Source organism: Sarcophilus harrisii, chromosome 1 (genome assembly GCF_902635505.1).
Source record: "Sarcophilus harrisii chromosome 1, mSarHar1.11, whole genome shotgun sequence".
NCBI lineage: Eukaryota > Metazoa > Chordata > Mammalia > Dasyuromorphia > Dasyuridae > Sarcophilus > Sarcophilus harrisii.
The window spans coordinates 619,964,598-619,985,098 of record NC_045426.1 but is presented as its reverse complement, the minus strand read 5'-3'; the positions used below and the strand labels follow the sequence as shown (position 1 = coordinate 619,985,098).

General features: G+C 36.1%; 1 protein-coding gene across 2 annotated transcripts in view; it reads left to right on the top strand.

Moving 5' to 3' along the window:
• Nucleotides 1-8,437, top strand: part of ADCY8 (adenylate cyclase 8) — a 364,885-nt gene extending 356,448 nt beyond the window's left edge. For both annotated transcript variants that reach the window (XM_031947205.1, XM_031947204.1), the window contains 2 exons: nucleotides 3,698-3,812; nucleotides 7,893-8,437. In XM_031947205.1, coding sequence (XP_031803065.1) covers nucleotides 3,698-3,812; nucleotides 7,893-8,380 — 603 coding nt within the window. In that variant the 3' untranslated portion in view covers nucleotides 8,381-8,437. The remainder of the gene's footprint in view (nucleotides 1-3,697; nucleotides 3,813-7,892) is intronic.
• Nucleotides 8,438-20,501: the final 12,064 nt, after the last annotated feature.

Below are 20,501 nucleotides of genomic sequence, written 5' to 3'. Positions count from 1 at the left end.
AATAATGATGTGGTATCATAAGAGAAAATTATGAGGGAGAAAATATCACCAACATGGTCAAAACAAAACAAAACACAAAAAAATGATGAGCAGATAAAGAAAACCATGACTCAGTTGAATTGAGTATATATTATCAGTGTAAGTCATGCCCAGAACAATCTTAAGCTATTAAGTTAACCTTCTTAAAATAGCAATAAATTCAGTAGAAAAGACTGCCTTCAAATCAGTAATATTTTTCCTCTTCTTATTTTTTTCCTCCCCTTTTGAAAACTCTTCTTTCTACTTTTATCATCTCTGACCTTTCTCACTCTTCACACCCTATTTCCACCTTTGGTTTTCTATCATTTTTATTATTTCTTTCCCAATCTCACATGGGCAGTGATTAAAAGTTTTCAACATAGGTGGATCAATGGCATGTCTGCTTCTGTCCATTCTTGCCTTGCCTTCCACAGTTTTCAGTATTTACTTTGAAGGTCTCCTTTTGATATTCTATCCCTGTGATGGGTCCATATCAACCTTTGGGCTGGAAAATATAAGCAATTGCTTGAAGAAATTGATCAGCTGGACAGAACTGGCTTCAAATGTGTAGATGGCCGAAATCAAACAACAGACTAGAGACAGGAAAGTCAAGAATCAGAGAGAAGTTTAATTTCAAAGTGGGGAAAAAGGCTTGTGAGCAAGGACCCATGTGTCAGGGCCTTTCCTCTAGTGGGGTAGAGTAGTAGAGAGAGATGTCCATATTTATACCACTGTCCATGCAAAGAGTTTCAGCCCTGACCAGGAGGGGTAACAGTAAAAATGAGAACAGTTTTATCATAGCTATTTCATGACTAGAACCTGGTTACCTGTCTGCTTTGTCTGAGCTCCAAGAACTGGCAATTAAACTATGCAGGATTTTGCCAGAGGATGAGATCATTTTATGGTGAATGCAAAGGATTGTTGTTATGTCAAGCTCAAGTGCAGCTTGCTTGTTAAGCCTTATAATTGGAAAATAGAGTTCCTCCTGATAACTTGATCCATATAAGGGTCAATTAATACAGAAACCAGAGGTATTTAGTCTGATATTGCAAAGATGGGGAGAAGAAATGGAGAGGCAGACAGAAGATAGCTATTTTTAAGTATCCGAAAATCTGTCCAGGGAAAGAGAGACTAAACTTGTTTCATTGCCTCTGAAAGTCATTTAACCTCTCTAAGACACAAGCTTTAGAAGTAATAAGTCTATGTTGTGTTGAAATGTGTTTTCCAATGATTTTTCCTCTTGCCTATCATCTTTCCAGACAGAAATATGGGCCCAAGAAATTAAAATGATTCAAATATTGATTCATATACCCCTAATAATGATTTCTATACTTTGATGTTTCATAATTTGATGATTCTTTAGTCATTTTGGTTTAAGCACGCCCTCCATTCATGTAATTGCCACCTATCCTATTCACTTAATCTTTTGAAGACTTTTGTCTATCTTTTCCCACAAATTCTCTATGGTAAATCCACCCAATTTGCTGTAGATTTTCCTTTATTTCAATTCCATTCAAATGATCAACACTGATCATGAGCCTAGGGGCTATCTATTTTTGATATTCTAAATAACCAAGAACAATGGGTAAGCGTTCATACAATTCATACCTTGGTTATATATGTGTGTATATATTCACATGTATATGTGTGTGTGTTTGTATACTATTGATATAAATATATGTATAGTATTTATACATATGGGCTGTACATATAATATGGTTTTATATACCCACATAATAATAGCTGTGTATATATCTATATATATATATATATATATATATATATATATATATACTATATATATAGTGTTTTGCAAATATGATCTAATTTGATCCTCAGAACAACACTAGAAGGAAGGAGTTGTTATTATCCACATTTTACAAATGAGAAAACTGAAACAATTAAGAAAACTGAAATAATTAAGATTTGTCCAAGGTAACATAACTAGTATCAGAAACTGGATTTGAACTAAGATTTTTCTGACCCTGCTGCCTCATTTCCTTCCACAAAATAAACTTATAAGATTAGGTATAGGATTGGTATAGAATTTTGAATTCATGTATAAGGAATTCCAAGATGAGGAAATATCCTCCACCAATATAGATTGACACCTGTTCTATAAATTATAGTATTAAGAACTGCTTAGAGCACTGAGAGTTTACGTGACTTGCCTAGAATCACAAAGGCAATTTGTAGCATAGATTGGACTTGAATACAGGTCTTCCTGGCATTGAGGCTAGTTCTTCATCCACCAGGCCATTTTGGTTATATACATATATAGATAGATAGATAGATAGATATGTGTGTGTGTGTAAAGTGCATGCTTATATATGTCTATACACATATACACAGTATTATATGTGTGTATATATATATACATATATATATATATACATATGCATGTAGATGTAGAGAGAAAGATAGTGGATATGTGTGTAAACAATTATATGGGATAGGAGTAAGACCAGTGATTTCACTGGTACAAAATTTCCAGGTGAGGAAATTCCCTATACCAAAGAAGGTCCTCACTTCCTCTTCAAATTATAACATTAAGAATCATTTAAAACACTGAGAAGTTAAGTAATTTTCCCAGGATCACAGCTAGTATATGTCACAGTAAGAAATGGAACCCACATTCTCTCTAACTCTAGAGAGAGTTAGCTTTAAAACATGCTGCCTGCTCTCCCTCCTCCCTCTCTCTGTCTCTGTCTCTCTTTCTCGCTGTCTCTCTCTCTCTCTCTCTCTCTTTTTCTCTTGCTTTGTGTGTGTGTGTGTCTCTGTCTCTCTGTCTCTGTCTGTCTTTTTCTGTGTGTATGTCTGTCTGTGTCTCTCTGTGAAAAAAAAAAAATATATATATATATATATACATACACACACACACACACACACACACACACACACCTTTTTGTCTGGAGGTGTGATATCATTGTCACAGGAAAACTGATGAGAAAACACCTCCAGCAATGCAGATTGGCAATTGTTTTGAAATACAATAACTTGTTTCTGTGACCTTTAAAGTGCCAGATTTATGATTTCATTTATATAGAATACCAGTGTGGAAATTTCCTCCACAAATGCAGAGCAGAAACTTCACAGTAACATATACTGACAAGTTTTCTGAGGTTCCTAGAGGTAAAATGACTTACTTCCCTGTTGCCTCTTAGTCTTATGCATCAAAGACAGGATTTAAACCCAAGTCTTTTGATTCAAAATCATCCCATTGACCTAACACATAAGATTTCAGGACTTTATTCTCTATTAATGACAATGAACTATGGCTAAGATGGGGCTTCAAAAATTATATCTAAACCATATTTCATTCCAAAGAATATAATGAACAGTAGTCCAAACTTCTCACTTTACATGTGTAGAAACTAAGGCCAAATAAAATGAAATTATTTGCCAAGTCAAGACAGCAGCAAAGCTGAACAGAGTACTTGCAACTGCCTAGTCCTATGCACATTCCCTTTCACCAGTCTGCCTTCTTATTCAACACACTCTGCTCTCAGTGCTTTGTGAGCCATTAGTCATTGTTACTATCACCATCACTATCTTGAGCAGAGAATTGTGAATCAGGGTGGGAGGTCATGGTACAAGAGCAGATTCTAACTGAGCAACAGCAGTCATTCTCCAGGCAGAGGCTGTCCACTTTAATGGGCTCTGTTTCTCTGTTGTTTAGCAATGTGAAGATAAGTGGGGACACTTATGTGCTCTGGCTGACTTCTCTCTCGCCCTGAACGAAAGCATACAGGAGATCAACAAGCATTCATTTAACAATTTTGAGCTCCGCATTGGTAAGTACAAGATGAGATTGCTCATGAAGAGGAAAGCCCAAAAGGAATCCCACAGCTTCTTGCCATTAATACTAATAGCCAATCATAACTTGAATTTATTTGTGGAACCCTTTACATTTACAGATATTTTCACACACCTTATTGATTAAGAAATCAATCTTCACAACAACCCAGGGAGGAAAGTGGGTTCTAAAAGGATTATTATTCCCTTTCTCAAAAGAAGGAAACTGAAACTTTCATAGGTGAAGGTATTTGTTCAAAGTCCATAAATGCTTTGTACATAGTACTAACAATAATAACACCACTGCCAAAAATAATAATAGCTAACATATGTGTAGTGTTTTAAGGTTAATAAGTCATAAAGAAATTTATTTTAAAACAATTGTTTGGTGTACATGTAATTTTACCACTTATTAAAGATGAAAGCAAATTTGCAGATCAATGAAATGATTATCCTTGTTTAGTTTTACATGAAGAATTAAATCTTATGGAAAGTGCATCCACATCCAGAGAAAGAATTATAGAGACTGAATGTGTATCAAAGCATAGTCTTTTCACCTTTTTTTGTTATTGCTATTGTTCGTTTACTTGTGTTTTTTTTTTCTTATGTTTTTTTTTTTCCTTTTTGATTAGATTTTTTTTTTTTTTTTTTTTTTGCTGAGGTAACTGAGGTTAAGTGACTTGCCCAGGGTCACACAGCTAGGAAGTGTTAAATGTCTCAGACTAGATTTGAACTCAGGTGCTCCTGATGTAGTGCTTTATTCACTGTATCACCTAGCTTCCCTATACAAAGTATTTTCAAGAGCATCTAGCACAGCTAACTTAATAAGTGCTTAATAAATGCTTGGGTAGCTAAATGGTGCATTGGCTAAAACACTGGGCTTGGAATCAGTAAGACTTGTAATAATGAGTTTAAATTCGGCTTTAGGCACTTACTAGCTGTGTGACACTGGACAAATTAAATAACTCTGTTTTCCTCAGTTTCTCACCTGTTTAAAAAAAAAAAAAAAGCTGGAGAAAGAAATGGTAAACCACTCCAGTAGCTTTGCCAAGAAAATCCCAAATGGGTCATGAAGACCCCAGCACAACTGAAATGACTGAATAAGTACTGGAAAACAGGCTATTTCTGGAGGCATTATCATAGCTACTTAGTATTTATATAGTGTTTTAAGATTTGATAAGAATAAGTAGCTAAAGCCAGGAAGATGGCCTCCGATACTTAAAGGCAGTGTGATCCTGGGCAAGTCAATTAGTCCTGTTAACTATCTGTCAATGAGTTACAGAAGAAAATGGCAAACCATTCCCACTCTGTTATCTTTGCCGAGAAAAGCCTAAAAGGGGTCGGTCACAGGCAGTCAGACATGACTGAACAATAACAACAATAAGTGCTTGTTGAATCAATTAAATTAAACTAGCTATTCTTTAGATTCCATTTAATTTTAGCATTCTGTGATTGATTACCAGAGAAGTGTCACATAGTTTGATTTGAGCTCTTGTATTAATGAGAATTTATTCTCTCTCAAACTTAAATGAGCTGCTCTACTTGAGGTGAGGGGTGAGTTCCCCATTACTGGAAATCTTCAAGTCTAAGGATGCAGTCAGATGACCTCTGATATTTCTTTCAGCTCTTAATGTAAACATCTCTAAAGTCCAATTTCAGTCTAAAATTTGGTAGGGATTCTCCTCCAGTTAGAGTTTGTGCCAGCCTTTGTCACTCTCCCAGGATGGCCCCGCTTCTAGTTCAGCAATGCTGTGATATATGAGGAAGGACCCCAGTAGGATCCATGAAGCTCCTCAGGCAGACCCACAAGCATCTCTGTTTTCAGACTGTAGTCCTTGCTTTTTCTCCGCATGTGTCAGTCTGCCCAAACATGAGTGAGCTCTGGGGCTGACCTTGGAGGAGGTGCCATGAAGGAGACCCAAAACAGGGCTCAGCTTCTGACCCTGTGGCTAAGAATAATCACAATGAATGACAGTTCTCAAACTGCATGTGACTTCCCCAGCTCTCTGCATGTTGATGAGTCCATTCTGAGTCATTGGCTGCCAAGTAATCATTTGCATGTTCAGGGAAAGCAAAAAATTCAGCAATTCAAATCAATTCAGTGAGCATCCTTGACAGTCAAAGCAAGAGCAAGTAGTTGTTCTAAGTACTTAGTTTTTTGTTGTTTAGTCATTTTTGTCATGTCTAACCTCATATGACCCCATGTTTGGAATTTTCTTGGCAAAGATAATGGAATAATTTGCCACTTGCTTCTCCAGTTCATTTTACATATGGAGAAACTGAGGCAAATAGGGTGAAGTGACTTGCCCAGGACTACACAGCTATTAATATTTCAGGCCACATTTTAATTCAGGTTTTCCTGACTCCAATACTACTACTCTATCTGCTGTACCACCTAGGAGCCCTCATGTATTGTTATTCAGTTGTGTCTAACTATGATCCCATTTGGGGTTTTCTAGGCAAATATACTAGAATAATGTTCTATTTCCTTCTCCAAGGCACTAGAGATATAAAAACACAAAAACTATATGTTCTCTGCCTTTTAGGAGTTTACATTCTACTGAGTAGGTGAATATAATAAATATGTAATAATAACATTAGTTATGATTATCATTTAAAATGTCATTTATATTACACTTTAACATTTGCAAAACACTTCAAAATATTCTCATTTTACTCTTATAACAGTTCTGGGAAGGAGATATTATTATTATTTTGATTTACAGATGAGGAAATGAGATGAAATGGCTTATCCATGTTAAATAACCAATAGTGTCTGAAGCTAGATTTGAACTCAATTTATTCTAACTCCAGGTCCAGGTTCCTATTTGCTATATCACCTATCCATACTATACAAGTTAGTATATATAAAATAATTTCAAGGGGGAAAAATGACTGGGAAATTACAGAGATACAGAAACTTGAGCATGGAAAGAAGCCAGGGATTCTTTGAAGCAGGAGTGATGAGAAAATGCAAGGACACATGTGCAGGGAACAGCCTTTCACCAATGAGGGTATTTAGTTGACAAGGGGCATCTAGGTCCAACATTAGACCTGGGCAAGTCACTTAACCTTGTTTGCCTCAGTTTTCACATCCGAAAAGTGAGCTGGAGAAGGAAATGGCAAACCACTCCAGTATCTCTGCCAAGAAAACTCCAAATGGATTCCTGACAATATAACTGAACAATAACAAATTTAAGAGGCCATGCATTGAAGTTTAAAAGTTGGGTTAGACTTTTTTCAGATTGTAAAAGAAAGTTAGGAGTATTTTCTTGTGTCATGAACTTATTTGTAGTCTTGTGAAGTCTTTTCATTATGATAATTGTTTTTTTATTTTGTTTTGTTTTGTTTTGGGGGGGCAGGGAGGTAGAATTTGAAAGAAATACTAAATTCAGTTAGAGGTTTGTGAGAATGCAGGTGAATTTTTTTCCCATAACAGTTCATGGTTGACAACCTGTGCTGTAAGACATCAGGTAACTAGGAATTCAGATGCATAAGGTTTTCCCAAGGGAATACAAAGAGACAGAGAGAGAGAGAGAGAGAGAGAGAGAGAGAGAGAGAGAGAGACAGAGAGAGACAGAGAGAGACAAAGAAACAGAGCCTCAGAGATAGAGGGAGACAGAGAGACAGAGACAAAGAAACAGAGAGACAGAAAGAGAAACAGAGACAGAGAGACACAAAACCTGGAGCTTCTGGAGCTACATGGTTTTACCATAATGTTCCTCACCTGGCTGGATCACATTCATCTCTACAGCCAACATATAAGAAATAGTGAAGCATCAGAGGATCACAGCTCAGAGACCATCTAGTCCAACCTCCTCATTTTAGAATTCCCACCAACCCAGAGGCTCATACTCTGCTTACTTTTCAGAGCCCCCTACTAGTTTTATCCCAGTTTTACAGATGACAATACCAAAACCCAAAAAGTTACATAGCCCCATTGAGGCCACTGGCAGATGTGTCTTCCTTTTCATACAGATTAATCATGCTTTAATTTTATTTTTAGTAATAGATAAAAAACCATAAAGATTCAAGGAAATATCACTTTTAAATTCTTTGCCCATCCACTTCCTTTGCAGGTATCAGCCACGGATCTGTGGTAGCAGGAGTGATTGGCGCCAAGAAGCCGCAGTATGATATCTGGGGTAAAACTGTCAACCTGGCAAGTCGTATGGACAGCACGGGTGTCAGTGGTCGGATCCAGGTGCCCGAGGAGACATATCTCATCCTCAAAGACCAAGGCTTTGCTTTTGACTACAGAGGAGAGATTTACGTCAAGGGCATCAGTGAACAGGAAGGAAAAATCAAAACGTATTTTCTTCTGGGAAGAGTCCAACCCAATCCACTAATCTTACCACCAAGAAAACTGCCTGGACAGTACTCCTTAGCAGCTGTAGTCCTAGGACTGGTTCAATCACTGAACAGGCAAAGACAGAAGCAAATACTCAATGAGAACAACAACCCTGGCATTATAAAGGGACATTATAACCGGCGGACTTTGTTGACTGCCAGTGGACCTGAACCCACAGCCCAAGCAGAAGGCGCTGATAAATCTGACTTGCCATAATAAGCATTTTTCTTTGTGTTCCTTTTTTTTGTATTTCTTTTATATATAAAAAATAAATATACTAATAAAAAGGTTTAATTTTTTTTAGAATAAGGATGCTTTTACTAATCTTTGGTGAGTAGCATTTGGAAGAAGCCAGTCTTGCAATCATGGAGTGAAAGGGATCTTTGAGACTGTGTAGTCTAACATCCTTATTTTACAGATGAAGAAACTGAGGACCAGAACAAAGCAGCTTGCCCAGACAAATTAGAAGCAGAGCCATGAGCAGAGCAATCAAGCCCCAAAGTTTGATGTTCTATCCCCTGCACCACACTCCCTTATAAAAGTCTTTTAGTCACTTTTCCCCCTAGTCTTTAATTTTTCTTATGACACTTGGAAGCATATGAAGTAGACTGCAGTTGCAGCAAGGACAGGTCAGATCATATCCTAGTAGACCCTTGAAAATAGTGGCTTTTGCAATAAAAACGTGATTGGCAAGACTTTAGTGAAAACCAGATATGAAAGGAGACATGAGGAGATCACAGCTGAATGCGCTTTCCATTCTGTAATTATTGATAATATTTCATGCATAAAACCCAAGGATTATTTGTGCGCAAACTTTTGCTTCAATTAGTTATATACAAACTGTAAGAGTGAATAGTATTTCCATCTAAAGAAATAACAATTCTTGAAATGTATGTGACACTTTATAATTCCCCAAAGCACTCTCACATATATTATCTTTTTTGATAAAGAAAATATGTGGACTGGAGAAATCTAAGAGTCAGAAGTTATAAGATAAGACTAAAAAGATGCAAGGAGCCCATGCAATAGGTAAAGAAATATAAGAAAATAATTTCTGTGCCTATTTAAATGTTACTTTAAATATGGCTTTAAAGAGGCCATTACTTTGATAAATTCAAGCTTAGGTGAAAGCTTCTTCAAAATGCATTTGACATTCTGATTTTTTAAAAAAGTGACAGGTAAAATCAAGGATTATAAACCCATCATTGCTCTATTAAAAGATGCCATATATATTTGAGCAAAACATAATTACATCAATAATAAAATCTTATATTATTCATTTAATATTTGATGACTTTTGATACATGTTCACAAAAATTTTCTTTCTTAAATCTCATCATACCGCTGTGAAATAATCAAGACAAGTACTGCTATCCCTGTTGTACAGATGAGGCTCAAAGAGAAGTAACTTGCAAAAATTAACAAGGTCAGTATTGAAACTTAAAACCAAATTTAGTTCAATTCAAATGCAACAAATCAGAAAAAGGTTTCTCCATAACAGGGATTTGTTTGTTTTTCAGGCACACAAAACTCAACCATGCATTGATTACTTAGGAGAAGTTTTAGCTTGAAAACAAATATGATGATCCACAAAATAATTTATTTGCATGAAGAATTTTAGTTTTAATATGAAAACTCTAATGCTACCTATTCATATACAAAGAATATAAAGAAGTTGGTTATGGATTATTCCATCCTGATGTTCCAGTGAACTATTTGGAAGTTTTACCAAGAAAAAGTCTCAGAAATGAAGGTCCAAGTAGTACAACAAAAATTTTCAAGATTGACCAGGGAAAGTGGGGAAATATTTCATACTCAAATACTTAAAAGACCTTATTTTTAAAATAAAATTTAATATAAGTTCACAGAGTTGGCTCTTTCATCACCTAGAAGATTCCAGATTCCAGCAAGTTGTTTTTTTTTTTTTTCCCAATTAGAGGAAGAATATAAACCTCTGATTCCAAAAAGTTAAATCAAGTTAATTTAATGGCAAGAGTTCCAGATTTTGAGTTAGAAGACCTAAATTTAAATGTTGGCTTTGCTACACACTTTCCATGCAATGTTGACTAAGCTAACTAACCTCTCTGGGGGTCACTCTTCTTGCCTGTAAAAGGAAGGGTTTAGATTAGATGACTTCTAAGGTAAACTACAATTCTAAACCTATATGTCCAGGCAAAGGAAGACTATTTCTAATTAAAAGTTCTTCACTTTTAATAAATTCTGGTTTGAAGTAAGATAGCTCATATATTGCAGATCAAAGATTTCTTAGATATCATCTAAGTCCAACCCAATCATTTTACAGATTAGGCAACTGAGTCTCAGAGTTTTGAAGTGGCTTGTCCAAAGATACACAGAATTTAAGCCCAACTCATCTAAATTCAGATTTATTATTTAATAAAAGGTCACATACCCCTGCCCCCTTCATCCCAATATTTCATTTTAGCAAAGATTCTATACCTTTTCAACCAATAAGTAAAATCATTTTGCAGTCTAGGGACATGGTGTCACCTTGTAACATTTTGCCTTCCTTCCATGTTTCATGAGACATTATTTAAAAGTTCTTTTACCAAATAGATTACAGATATTTTCTAGTTTGTCAGACTGCCTCCTATAAAAATGGTGCTCAGACTTGGACATTATATTCTAGATATAAGCTAATTTAAAGAAGCATATAATATGATTAAACATATAATTATCCTTTTACACCTAGACGCTAGTGCTGCTCCAAATTGTTTACAGTGTAATCATACCTTCTTCCAGTCTCTCATTGCCTCTCTATTGCTACACAGTTATTAATAATATTCTTATCTCAAAAGGGATAACATTTGCAAAGTGCTTAGCATAGTGCCCAGCACATAATAAGTGCTTAATAATTGCTTATTTCCTTCTCAGCCCCAAAGGTGGATGTTTGAAATGAGCTGGGAATTCTCATTATAATATTTCTGTCAAGGGAATCATCTAGCATTTGATTGGACATATTCAGTAATGGAAAACTGAGAATTCTTTACCTAACAAAGCAGTTCGTTTCATTATACAACTGTTTTAGTTATTTAAAAAAAAAAACATTCATTTATATTGAGCCCTGTTGTTTGCATCCATGGAACCTACTTTTGAACTCTGGAATTAAAAAACAAAAACCCTTTTCACAGTACAAGCTTTCAAATTCTTGAATATCCCCATTCCACTTCCTTTGTGTTTTCTTCAGCTCTCTAAATAGCTCTACTTTCCATAACTGATCTCTATACAGGATAATACAGAGGCCTCCCAAACTCCTGTTCCCTGAGCGTATTCCAACTTGTTAATATCTCTAAAGATGTAGCTCCCAGAACTGAACAAAGCCCCACAGATATTTGTCTTTGGTTATTTTGCTGTCACATCTCTTTTTCATTCTTATTGTCACCTACCTAGTCTTTCCTCTCTGCACTAATTTCATCAGTCCGTTCCAGAGGACTTCATTAAACTGCCAGTTATTCCCAATACAAATGGCTTGTCAACTCCCCTAATCTAACAAAGTCTCCCCAAGGCCATGTTTCCTCTTTCCAAAACAACCATTACTTATTTTCTGGTATGCAGAATTCATTTATTTAAGGGGCATTAAATGCAAGACTACTGATGAATTAAGTATCATTTCTATTCCTTGGAAAGGACTTAGATGAGAGTCAACTAAAAGAAATACACTTGTGGAAATTCCAACCTTGCCACTGGCATTGCAGAGAAACTATCTATTCTGATTCTAGAACACCAAGACAAGTTTAAACCTAAGCTCACACAGCAACATCAAACAGACTAAATGAGATTTATGAAGCACTTAACAAATAATATTTTCATAACAACCCTGGAAGGTAGGTACTAGTATTAACTCATTTTTTCACATATGGAAGAACTGGACAGACAAAGTGACTTTTCCAGGGCTATACAGCTAGTAAATGTCCGAGACTGGATTTTAATTTAGAGACCTAAGTTTTTCTTGTCTCCAGATTTCATCAAGTAACTGCTCTGAATATAGTAGCCATAATAACTAACTTTCCACTCGTTTGATTCCCAGACCAAATGAGATTCAACTGACACCTGAGAGTTTCCCACCTAAATTTTTAGCAAATATGTTTTGTCTCATTAGGTCAGATGTTTGAACTTGAGGGTAAGCAGGGAATAATCACTTGACCACCACAATTTTTTTTTAATTTCATTGAAATCTACCTTCAAGCATTTAAAGGGCAATCTCAAGGGATAGGTGTAATGCAGGAGAAACTGAGGCAAGATAGAGATTAGAGAGCATTTAATATTTTATTTGAAAGGGAGAGATTTACTGGGACCAAATGGATCCATGATTTGGTCCCAGGGCTGAATGAGACTATTGTCTCCAAAAATTTAGCGAACAATCTGAGTTCTCAATGACATGTGTACACGTGGCTCAGACTCAAGGGGTAGACTGAGGCAGGAGCAGAGCCAGGCTGCTGAGAGTGGGAACATGGGACTAACAATCCGGTTCTGACAGGGTGAGGGGGACATGGGGGATATCTGATAATTGGGATTACAGAATGGGGAGAGGCACCCAACATTCTGATGATGCCTAAGATATAAGGTATTTCTCCTTATCTGGATCATCATGATTAGGAGGAAGGGATGGTTGAACAGAACAATTATAAACTAAGGCAAAACAATTCAGGGTAACCGAGGCAGGACAATTTAGGGAAACTGAGTCAGGATAATTAAGGAACTGTGGCATAGCATTCCACACAATCCCTCTCTTCTGAATATTCAAATCATTGAATTACCTTCCTCTCAAAGGTCTTAGCACCATAATTTTGACCAACCTTATGTAAAGCAAATAAATCAAAATAAAACTAGAAAAATGCAAGGCCTTATGGCAACAACCAGTGTCTTCCTGATAACCCCAGAGTTAATCAGCAGTACACACAGGCTTCGTATTGCTAGCATGTCATGTCCTCTGCAATTGGGGAACATCTCAAACAGAGAATCCAGTTTGAGATGGACAGTTCACTGCGAGTTAAGTCTGTGGTCATTTGTGCATTTAACTCAGCCTCTGCTTATATAGGGAGTAGTAGTGCTCACGACAGTCCTGCTGCCCATCCTAAGAGGGCACTGCAAGTCTGTCAGGGACTCCAAAAGGGGGAAAAAGCGGGGCCTGGAGTAGCTCCACCTGTCCCCTCTCGATAGAAGAGGAGCTGCTACTAGGAAACAGATTTCTGAGCATATTATGCACCGTTAGACCAAGGCAGGCAAGTACAAACTCTTAGAGATCTGATACCAAATTTCAGGGTCCTTTGAGAATGCTGAAATACTAATTAAGGAACTGGGGTTACAGGAGAGGAGAAACAGATCAAAAAGACTTCCAGTTCCAAAACAGGTGTCTGATTTCTGAAACTGCCCAAAAGAATACTCAGAACAAATCTGGCATGCAAAGGCAACAGTAAAATTATTTCCCATAATTTCAGAATCATCCTAAAATTCCTAATCAAATGTCTTCTCCTGCCTGAGTTTCAAAGCAATTAGCATAAACTCCTTTGTCCTCCAGAGGCTTTATCTACCCAGCCCAGTTCAGACCAGGCTTGAAATTGAATCAGGTAAGGGTTTTATTGCTCCTTCCCTTAGAAATCCTATTAGCTGGCTTTGAAAACTGTTCCAAAGAAAAAATCATCAGCCAGCAACAAGTTAAAAGTTTAAAATCATAAGCAAATTTTATACTAAGTACAGTTGCAACATTGAAACAACCAATTCCCAAATTCCTTAATCATTGTTCTTGAAACTTTAGCAGAGCTCTTAACCAACAGAACAGATAGACAAGTCACACAGAACACAGAACACACAGATATAGACTGCACAGTTGCAACATTTAACACACATAACCAGAGCGCCCAAAAAGGCGCTCAGAATCAGATCAGACCAGATGGGTCTTAAAGACAGCCAGAGTGCCACACTGCATCCAGTGAACATTACTCAGAAGTTAACACTTGTTGATGTCCTGATGCTAGCACAGACAGGCAGAACAGGTAAACAGATCAACTGAGGCAGGACAATTTAGGAAAACTGAGTCAGGACAATAAAAGAGAACTGTGGCATAACATAGGAACTAGATCTTCTGCCTGGTCTTAGAAATGGAACTTAAAGCAATTTCAAAGAAGCAAGTTTTGGTTCAACATATAGAAGGGGAAAAAATGTTACATGATGGATACTTGGAATCAGGAAAACCTAAGGTTAAAGCTCATCTCTGACACTTCCTGGCTGTGTGATCCTCAGAAAGTCACTTAGGCTCTCTTAACCACTTTAACTAGGCAATTTTCTAAGTCTCAGGTTATATGTTATAGATCATATGGAAGTGTACATTAGATAGTTATATCTGAAAATTATATGCTAGATAGAACATTAAGATGTCTCAGAAGCATCTGGGGTGAGTCTTGGCTCTATCACTTTCATCTACGCTTGACTAAGCATGTGTGTGTGTGTGATTACTCAGATATGTTTTATATATATAATGTATATACACATAGTATATATATAGTAATATATGTGGGATAACTTTTTAATGATGAACATAATTGTTGAATTCTATGTCACTCGAAATCATCAATATGGAGCCTGAATGGCCCTTCTGTTAGACGATTTAGAGAAGAAATTTCAATATAGGTACAGGTTGTACTGGATAATCTCAAGGTTCCTTTCTACAATTGAGATTCTAGGATTAGGGGAACCCAAGGTCTGGAGACAGTATTTTATCTGGGATTATTCAAGCACAGGTGGTAAGGAATGGAGCCAATACAGATTTCCACTAGAACACACTCTTCCCTTTACAAATAAAAATGTAAAAACCATTTGATTCACATAACTGATACATATATTGCATTTTTCTCAGCAAATTTTTGGAAGCCATTCTATGCCAAATTTAAAAAGATCAAAATGATTAATAGAAATTTATTGCAATTCAATTCAATTTCACAAAAATCTACTGATCATCCTCTATGTGCAAAATATGGCTAGGCCAAGAAGATACAAAGGCAAAAATGAGCAGTCTTCACCTGTTCATTCATTCTATCAGTTGGAGGTAGAGATGGGGAGTGGGGAGAATATGAGTACCCAGATTAGTAAATACCAAATGCATACAAAACAATTTCAGGAGCAGTGGCTTATCAACAACTCAATAAAATCAAGAAAGATTTCCACTATGTGGTGCCTCCCAAACTGAGCCTTGGGGGAAGCTGGGAATTCTGAGAGGTAGAGGCGAGTTAAAAAAAAAAAAAAAAAAAAAAAAGCAATCTAGACATGAGGGAGAGTTTGTTCAGAGGCATGGAGTTGCAAGACTGAATATTATTACAAGGAACAGTAAGTAGACCAGTTTGCTTAGAACAAAGAATGAATAGAAAAATAATATGCAATCTCTGAGAAGATATTTATCCTAGAACCAGAACACATGATTAAGTAAATGGCTAGTGAACACTTAGAAAAGAAAGTCATAACCACAAAAAACTGATATAATTTCATCAAGAATAGCTCATAAAAGATGAGCCTTATTTCATTTCTTAAAAAGATTATGGGGGTAGCTAGGTGGTGCAGTGGATAGAGCACCAGCCCTGAAGTCAGGTGGACCTGAGTTCAAATTTGACCTCAGGCAGTTAACACTTCCTAGCAGTGTGATTCTGGGCAAATCCCCAATTGCCTCAGGAAAAAAAAAAGAAAGAAGAAGAAGAAAGAAAGAAAAGAAAAGATTATTAGGTAATTAATTCTATGAGATCGGGGTAATTCTATGAATATAATTTACCTGAATCAAAACATTTGATAAAATTCACATGGAAATTTTGTGGACAAGATGGAGAGATATCTAATAGTAGAGTTCAGTATAGTATAGTATAGTTTACAATTCCTAATTTTTTTTTACCTGTGACCCTTTTTGCCTGAAAAATTTTTACATATCCTCAGAGTATGTTTATATAATCAAAAAATCAAATATTTATTAACAATAAGCATAATTTTGCAACTCCCACATTCAAGCATATGGTTATGCAATTCAGTTACACATGAGGTCACATCCCATAGTTTAAGAAGTTTTGCTATAGTGCAATAGATTTTGAACTAGTTTAATGCCTGGACCCAATGAGTAATCACTAATGGACTGGTGTTAAATTAAAAAATGATCTCTTATTGAAATGTTTCATAGCTCTCTGCTTGACCCTGTGCTGGTCAAAATTTTTATCAATATCTTGGATGAAGGTAAAGACAAGTTTATCAAACTTGCAGATAACTAAAGTACCAGATGAGAGTCAGAATTTGAAAATAGCTCCACAGGATGGAATGATGAGCCAAATTAAAAATGAAATTTCTTAAAGAATAAAATTATGTAATTAAATTCAAATAATCAACTTCAAAAATTCAAGAAACCAAATATAGCTAGAGAAATATTCATCTGAAAAAAAAAGATCTAGGGAGAGTTAGTGGACTGCAATCTCAAAATTAATCAACAATGTAAGCAAGTAAGTCCTAAGCAGTAATAGGAGAGGTAATGTCCAAAATCCTGAAAGTTATATTTCTGCCAAACCACAAATTTCTGTACCATTCCTGGTCAGCCCACAAATTTAGTATTGGGTTCATGGCAAGAGGCCTCTGACAAGATTAAGAGTATCTAGAGGGCAACTCGGATAGCAAAATACCTGGAGATGATACCATGTAAATAAAGATTAAAGAAACTAGAGATGTTACCCTATTTGAAAGATTTATGCAAAAGAGGGAACAAATGTGCCCTGCTTGATTCTGGAAGGCAGAAGAGGAAGAAATAGATATGAACTAAAGAAAAATTATGTTGTTAATAATTAGAACAATTTAAAAGTTGAATGGGTTGCCTCAACAGGTAATGAATTTCCATTGACTTGGAGTTTTCAAAAAAAAAAAATGAGGGGATCATTTGTTATGGGTGGGATAGTCAGTCAAGGACAGAGTAGATTAGATGGCCTCTGAAATCTTTCCCAAAGCTTAGATTCTAGTACTCAGTAATTTTGTAAAATTCAGTAATTTATTTGGATTTATTATCATCCTGCATGATCGACCAAATGTTGGAATTATGTTGCTCATTGCTTCCATTTCTCTTCTAACAAATTTGTGTTACTTCTAGTTCTCAGGGTGGCAACTGGCCATTTAGGTTGAAAATAGATGACATATTTCTTCTGCATAATATTGGATTAACTAGGATACTAATCACTAGACTAGATCTCCTGAAATTTATTATCTTCTGTTATTTTGATGCATATGTGAATTGTGCTGATTTAATAAACATCTAAATTCCACTTATTAATTACCTTATCACTAATTATTCATTTACTAGAATATAAAATGAGGTCTCAGGAATATAGTATGCATCAATAATTGTAGGAGAAAAAAAAGGAAGCGTATTCCTAAGAATGTACCTTATCTAATCTATCAGTTTTTTATCTCTAACTTCTCAGGGTAAAGTGTAATGGGAAGAACAGAGCTTAGGTTTGAAAATCCACTTTGTTTACTGGTTATTTCACCAAAGCCAATTAATTTCACCTTTCTTTGTCTTAATTTCCTCACCTAGAAAGAATAATACATTTGTAGGGCAGATAGGGAGTGAAATGGATGAAATGCTGGGCCTGGAGTCAGGAGACTCATCTTCATGAGTTCAAATCTGTTCTTGGATACTTACTATGGACAGATTACTTAACCCTGCTTGCCCCAGTTTCTTCATCAGTAAAATTATCTAGAGAGAAAAAAAAGGCCAATCACTCTAGTATTATTGCAAAGAAAATTTCAAAAATGGGGTGACAAAGAATCGTACATAACTGAAAAATGATTGAACAACTAAATAACATTTGTACTATTTATTTCACAGGTTTTTTAATGAGAATCAAATTATACTTATTTATTCATTTTGGCTCTGGAGAACAAAGCAAGATACAAATTGGTAGAAACAATAGGGAACCAAATTTTGGGGGCCACAAAAAGAAAATTTTCCCAAAAATTAGAACTGTGCAAAAATGGAGAGGATAATCTCGTAGAATGCTGATTTCCTTGTTATAAGAGGTCTTCAGGGGAATGCTAGATGAATTTTTTTTTAAATAAATTAGAGAGCGCTTGTGCTTTGAACAGGAATACTGTTATGTATCAAGGAGTCTACAACTATCACTGAATCCCCAAAATATTTATCACACAGAAAACAATGGACAAGTGGGTAGAAGTAAACTACAATAAGTTTCACCAGAAAATAGGAGTCAAAAATACTATGAGGAAAGCATATCCAATCCAATTCAATAAATATTTGTTCAGTGCCTACCATATACCAGGTGCTGTGCTAAGTGCTGGAGATACAATTAATAAAAAGAGTTTGGTTCTGTATCCTGTCCTCAAGGAGCTTACAATTTAAAAGGAGGCAGAAAAACAATAGGGTGCACCAGAGGGTATATTATTTCATGCAGTTGATACTAGGCAGAGCAGCAAATACAAAGCAGAAATCAGCTTCTTCCCTCTAGAAAGGAAGACACTGGGAAGAGCAATGTACTGTAGTCTCCATCCCTTCAGTCAGGTGGTAGTGTTAATCTAGGTCTAACAATATGGTGTTGAGTTTAGAATTGATTAACTTACCCTGGGGTAGGGGGATGGGAATGGGGAGAAGGAATCTTGTTCCTTAGAGTTGAAACCAGGCAAAGTAGCAGATGCAAAGTGGAGATAGGAGAAGATAGGCTATTCACATGGCAAGAATGAAGGATGACAGATAGACAGCCATAAGATGGCAGAGGAAACAACAAAGAGCTCTTCTATATTATGTTGACCCTATTGGAGAACACAGACAACAGTTACTCAGGATAGTCAAGCACAGATGATTTACCATCTGTAATTGGGGAAGGGGGAATGTCTCAATTGAAGAGGTCATAGATCCATTTGAATATTTAAGTAATATGTGATTTGAATGAAGAGATATTGAAGTATTGAAGAGAAATGTTTATACTTGGTTTTTGTTGTCTTTTTGAAATAAAATTCCTATTTTGAAAACTAATTAATGTGAAGTGGTGAAATCAAACTGCTCACTGGTGGTTCACCATGGGGGAAACACAATCAGTAGGAGCTTGAGTCAATGACAATAGGGAAGACACACTCAAAGTCTCTCAAGATATCCTAGAACTCTGAGATTATTCTGTTTGGATTTGGGAGAGTGATTCAAAACATACCTTCCTTTCTTCCTCCCTCCTTCTCTCCCTTCTTTCCTTCCTTCCTCTTTCCCTCCCTTCCTCTCTCTATGCCTGCCTGTCTGTCTTCTTCCCACTTTCCTTCCTTCCTACCTTCCTTCCTTCTTTCCTTTTTTCCCTCTTCCATCCCTCCTTTCTTTCTTTTCATTCCTTCTTTCCTTCCTTCCATCTTTCTTTCTTTTTTAGTAGGCTCCAGGAAAAGAATATTTTGGATCCGAATGATTCCCTGGTCAAAGGAAACAATTCATCTTAGTTCAGCTGCTACAGCTCCGAGTTTATTGTGAATTTAGTTTAGTCAAAAATTCTGGCCTAGATCACGGCCCTAGGGCTCCTGAGTAACAACTATAAATAAGATCAGGCTATGTGGTCAAAGCCAGATAGATCTCTGTTAATGGTCTAGTAGCTAACTTTCCAAAATATAAAAGGTGTGCTAACAGCTCATGCCTCTCTACTTCTTTAAGGTTTATACAATGTTTTTCTCAGCATAATTCTGTGAAGCAGGTAATGGAAGTATTTTTAACCTTCCTTATAATAAGAATAGCAGATACTTACATATTGTTTTACATATTTATTTCATTTGATGCAGTAATCTTTTCAAATAGATTGAATGGGTGTTATTTGCTATAACTATTTTAGGAAAAAAATGAGGTTATATCTTATTTTAGAGATAAATGAAATAATATTTATAAAGTGTTTTGCAAAACTTAAATCATCACCTAAGTAGCTATTATTGTTTCAGCTATTATGTTCTGTCATTTTCTAGTCATGTGCTATTTGGGATTTTCTTGCCCAAGACATTCAAGTGATTTGCCATTTCTGTCTCCAACTCATTTTACAGATGAGAAAAATAAAGCAAACCGGATAAAGTAAGGCATTTGAGATCAGATTTGAGCTCAAAATGAGTCTGACTTCTGACCTAAGATTCTATGCACTGCAGTACCACACTATCCCTATTCTTAGAGATAAGGAAACTGTCACTCAGAGACATAAATGAGTTGTCCATAGTCACACAGCTAGTAAATGTTGAAGGTGGGATTTGAACCCAAGCCTCTCCTATCATCAACTCTAGCATTCTTTCTGTTTCACCTCATAGGAACTAAGAAGGTAAAAATGATTTGTCTGTGTTTGGT